At 31.5% G+C, this 4,920-nt stretch overlaps 1 protein-coding gene across 1 annotated transcript; it reads right to left on the bottom strand.

The window, feature by feature from the left end:
* Nucleotides 1–251: 251 nt before the first annotated feature.
* Nucleotides 252–2,730, bottom strand: LOC145012565 (proton pump-interactor BIP103-like). Its single transcript, XM_078971364.1, has 6 exons — nucleotides 2,443–2,730; nucleotides 1,663–1,938; nucleotides 1,363–1,572; nucleotides 701–895; nucleotides 531–596; nucleotides 252–439 (listed from the first exon to the last, which is right to left on the bottom strand). The coding sequence occupies exons 1-6, from the start codon at nucleotides 2,626–2,628 to the stop codon at nucleotides 356–358; spliced, it is 1,017 nt and encodes a 338-aa protein (XP_078827490.1). The 5' UTR covers nucleotides 2,629–2,730; the 3' UTR covers nucleotides 252–355.
* Between the last annotated feature and the right edge of the window lie 2,190 nt (nucleotides 2,731–4,920).

The raw sequence follows: 4,920 nt of genomic DNA, 5'->3' as shown, positions 1-4,920 counted from the left end.
CTATTATCATTTTTAATCATAAATATCTCTTTTTTTCTTTTTATCTGTAATTTCTACGGGTTGTAACCTAGTAATACTAATATTTTTTGTTATTTATAAAGGTATTTTGCTCATTTGTTTTAGTATCGAGGCAATTTTTGTTTTGGTAGTCGAGGGACGCCCATTCTTTTTATCTTGGTGCCGAAATATGTTTTAACGTCCTTGTATTGGAAGTAAAATATGTATAATATTTGATGCTTTTATATGTATAGTACATCCGTACATGTGAAACAGCCAATTTCTATAATAATGCCAAGATAGCACAACGACATATAAGGCATCGAATTCCATTTATGTTTAAACAATGGGTTCCAAATTAGCTCTTCGACACCAGCTTTCTTTTCTCGTAATCGTCCCTGAATGCTTTACTGTTGATCCACTTCCTCATGAACCCTTGAACCTAACAATCACAAGTAAGAATTTTTAGAAGTTCAAAGACCCATACTTTGATCCTTTAAGATTTTAGTGGTTATTTTTGGATGCATATATACCTGTGTTTCACATACTTGTTTTAGTCCAACAACATCGCCTTTTCGTATAAGTGCCTTTGCGTATCTCTAAATGAATTGAAGCAATCAAATTTATAAATCACCTTCGCGTTTATATATAAATACATGTATATATGTTTTTGAAAACTAAAAATAGATATATACAACTGTACCAGTCCTTTCTTTTGTTCCCCAAGCTCAAAAGCACGTTTATAGGCTTTGGATCTCTTTGTATTAACTTCTTCAAGCTCCTTCTGTAAACAAATAATGCTCTTTCTTACAAGTTCCAAATCAGCTTTAAGTCGTGCAACTCTAGCTTTACGTCCCCTTAGATCCATTTTCATGTCCTCAATGTCGTCTAACCCAATCTAACAAGAAGCTTTTAGTTACATCATATGATTTTACTACGATAAATGATAAATATAAAGGGCTTTTGACTTAAAAGTCCTGAAGTTTGTCCGATTTTATTGGTTTTGTCCCTATTAAAATTTTCTAAGTTTTTTTCATTCTTGCCCTTGCCGTCTAGGGACAAACCTACAAAATTTAACAAACTTAAGGACTTTAATGTCAAATTTGAAAAAGATACTTAGGATAAAAACATATAAGATTTTTAAACTTGAAAGTTTTTTTGCAAATTTGAAAAGGCGTACTTTGGGTAAAATTATCAAAGATTTTTAAAAAGGATAAAAGTGAAAAAAAACTTGGCAAATTTTGGACATTAAATAACAAAAAATGGTGTCACAGTGACAAAACCAAAAACACCGACAAACTTAAGGAATTTTACGTCAAAAGCCCATATATAAACGACCCAAAGATAGAAAAAAAAAAATGCAACCTTTATCTTATGTTGCATAGCTCGCTCACAATCTATATCTCGCTTTGATTTCCGTTCTCTTGAATGCCAATGACTATGAGGTTCAGATTCTGGAGCAGTGTACAATATTTCTCTTGTTTCATTTACATTTTTTGTTTCGTGATAGATTATCATTTCATGTGCCCTACTATTCGTGTTCCCATGTTGGATCCTTTGGGCCATGGTCTTGACCTTTGAATGTTGAATGAAAGAAGTTAATTTCTATGTTGATTTGAACGATAAAGTAGATTTAAGGTGTAAGAATTTAATTATCAACCATACCAGATATTTAAGTTCTTGTCTACCACAAGAATTCATTCCACCGGATTTCATTGAAGATAGAAGTTCTTCCTGAACTTGTTGCAAATACTCCGTATCCAACTTCCCTTTCTTGATCGGTCTTTTATGACAGCGTTTCTGATCATGTTTTTCGAGCAAATTAGGTTCGACTTTACCTTGACAACCTTGAAGACTCTCGATTTCTCGTCTCTTCCATTGTATATATTCATCACAACGTGAAAACCAGTTTAAATTCCGGTTTATTTGAAGTTCATCTGCCTATGAACAAATTTAGAAAGGGAAAATGATTTAAAAGCCCAACGAAGTTTCCAAACCGTTCAAAAAATCTCAATCATGTTTTGTCTGTTCAAAAATCGCAACAAACTTAACATTATGTCTAAAAAGCCCAACTAAATTACACTTTCCTGAAAGTCGAATAAGAGAAACAAATGATGTAGCTTATTACCGTATAGGAAAACTGACTTGTTAAACCAACGAAGTTTCCAAAATGTTTAAAAAACTCCAATCATATTTTGACTGTTCAAAAAAAACCCAACGAACTTAAACAAAACAATATTGGGATTTTCTAAACGGTTTGGAACTTTGTTGGATTTTTTAGACAAAATGTTAAGTTCGTTGGGTTTTTTTGAACAAACAAAAGATGATTGGTGTTTTTTGAATAGTTTGGAAACTTGATTGGTCTTTTAAATCATTTTCCCAATTTAGAAACGTACATAAAAGCAAAGAGGCATGACTCATGCAAAAGCAACAAATTAAACTTACTTTTAGTCGATTTATATCTTTGTTGATACGGGATTGAGCATGATCCAGCAACTTATACTGATTGTCGGCCTCTTCTTTTTCGATTTCATCAGGAAATGGCTGAAACTTGACGAAATAAACACGATGAATGTGGGTCGTATTTTGTGATTGCGATTCTATGGGGTCGCATTTCTTGTGTTCTTCCATATGAGTTGACTGACTTTAAGTCTTTGGAGATCAAATACAGCAGTAGGTGATACTTTAGGACGAAAACCCAACTTGATGTGACGTAAATTCTAGGTGATGAGATTAATCCCTCCATACATCTTTTAATTTTGAATGGTATTTATGGAGTTATTAGACAGTACTTGCACCCTACGCCAAGAAAGTCAACTTAGAAAAATATGAGGATGTTATATACTAATATGTACCCTCTCATTTTTTTAAATTTTGTTATTATACATTTATTTATAATATTAATTTTGACTTTTTCTAATGATCATATCAACTATTTATTATTTACTAATTAATATTATTGGATGAGTTTATATGTACCCTTCAATTATTAGTTGTATATCATTCAATTGTTAGTTGTATATCATCATATGTGTTGGACTTTTTGTATGAATCCATTTTTTTACCTTTTCCTAATATAAGAATCCTTTTTTTTTTTTTTTTGTCTATGTGAAATCTTCTCAACACAAAAATTTACAAAGTAAACTACCTAATCTTCCCTTATTCCTTCAATTCGATTAGCATCCTCTAATCTCGTTAACGTTGTTTTCTTTCAATTGATTCAATTTTTTAAATCAAAAAGTTTTGCTTACCCATTTAATACCCCGATTTCTCTCCATTCAATAGACTGATAAGGATAATTTTATCGATGTTTATTGGTGGAGAGTTTTGGCTAGATGGGATTAACTTCCTTGGAGTAAGGCATGGTGTGCAGTCAATCATCGTAAGCTTTTTATTTGTTCTAAGGGATGTAGCACGTCGAGACATGACACTTTCAGGTTTGATGAATTCCTTGATTTTTATGTTTGTTTGAGTTCATTTCAATGGGAATTAGGTCGATTATTGACAGGAACTAGCGGACCCCATTGTTCTAATTCACGAGAACAAGATTTCAAGCATTAGTTCTATAATCAAAGTGTTAGAATTGGAACTAAAGTTAAAGAATTCCAGATGTGCTGAAAATGATGCATTCGCTACCTTGATTCTCAACAAGCTTCATGTTGCTATCAAGGTTTTTATTGTTTTTAAACATTTTTTCTTTGTTTATGCAACTAGGTTTTTTTTTTTTTTTTGAATTAGTTTATGCCATTAAAGCTCCTGGTTTTGGTGAGAACACTAAGGCAACCCCACAAGATTTTGCCACTCTTACAGGAGGCAAGGTGGTTCTTGATGTTTCATATTTGCAATATGGTATATTGCATAGAGGTTGCAAAATGAATAGGGGTAACTTTTTAATACGGGTTAGATTAGATTGATTGGTAAGAAAATATTTAATTTTGAATTATTAACAAATCCAAAAAAATAGCAACATATTTTTATTTATTTGTTTATCATACCACCTACCTTTATTTTTTGATTTTACATCATTGCAATGTGGCTGAAATTGTAATGATGTATGTTTAGAGAAAGAGTTGTAAATATAAACATTGTTATGCAGTTTGTATGAGGGAGTGCTACCAAATGGACACCTCATTTGATCTTGTGGTGATGGTTTTCCATTATGCACATACTTGATCACCTAAATATCTAGATGGACAAAGACATTAATCTTACCGGTTGCAACCGAAAATATGACATTTTCCTCGAGTGGAAACGTTTGGACATTTAATTCTCATTGTGAACCCGTTTCTTTTTGTTAATATCTCTCATTTTTAGAAGTATGTGATGTGTTATATTAAGCAAATAGTCTGATATAGGAGTCAATACGTGATCAGATCTTATTAAATGCCTATTTGATGAGTTTTAATTTATTGTTTCACAAAAGTGCAACCTTACTAGAGGTTTTAGAGGAGAGTTCAATTAATGATTTCCAAATTATTTGATACATGTGATGGCCAATCGATTATCTTTAAATTAAGTTTTGTCATACTTGAAAAGAAGGTGAATAGTCTTGGGATGGTTTTGGAGTTTTTGAAAGCCAAGGGTATTTTGGTTATAAAGTAAAAATACAAAAAGGAATTCAAAATATTCATGATATTTCTCAAAATTTGGATTTATTTGAATAAAATGATATTAAACTGGAAATTCTGATATTAAAGGGTCAAAAGATAGAAGAATTTGGTATGAATTTATAAGGCTATTATCAATCCACTTTGGTATTATGATTTTTACAACTAGAAATTTTATTTTTAAGTGAGATAATTTGGTATGTATTCAAACTAGAATGCTTTGAAAAATTGTTTTTTTGAAGTTCAAGTTAGCTTTGATGTGCTTCTGAACTTTTAGGATAAGAGGGGCATTTGCGTCTCTTGGTACCAAATATTC

Source organism: Lactuca saligna, chromosome 8 (genome assembly GCF_052625555.1).
Source record: "Lactuca saligna cultivar CGN05327 chromosome 8, ASM5262555v1, whole genome shotgun sequence".
NCBI lineage: Eukaryota > Viridiplantae > Streptophyta > Magnoliopsida > Asterales > Asteraceae > Lactuca > Lactuca saligna.
Note: the sequence above shows the minus strand (reverse complement) of the source record. Positions and strands in the feature narration are given on the sequence as shown.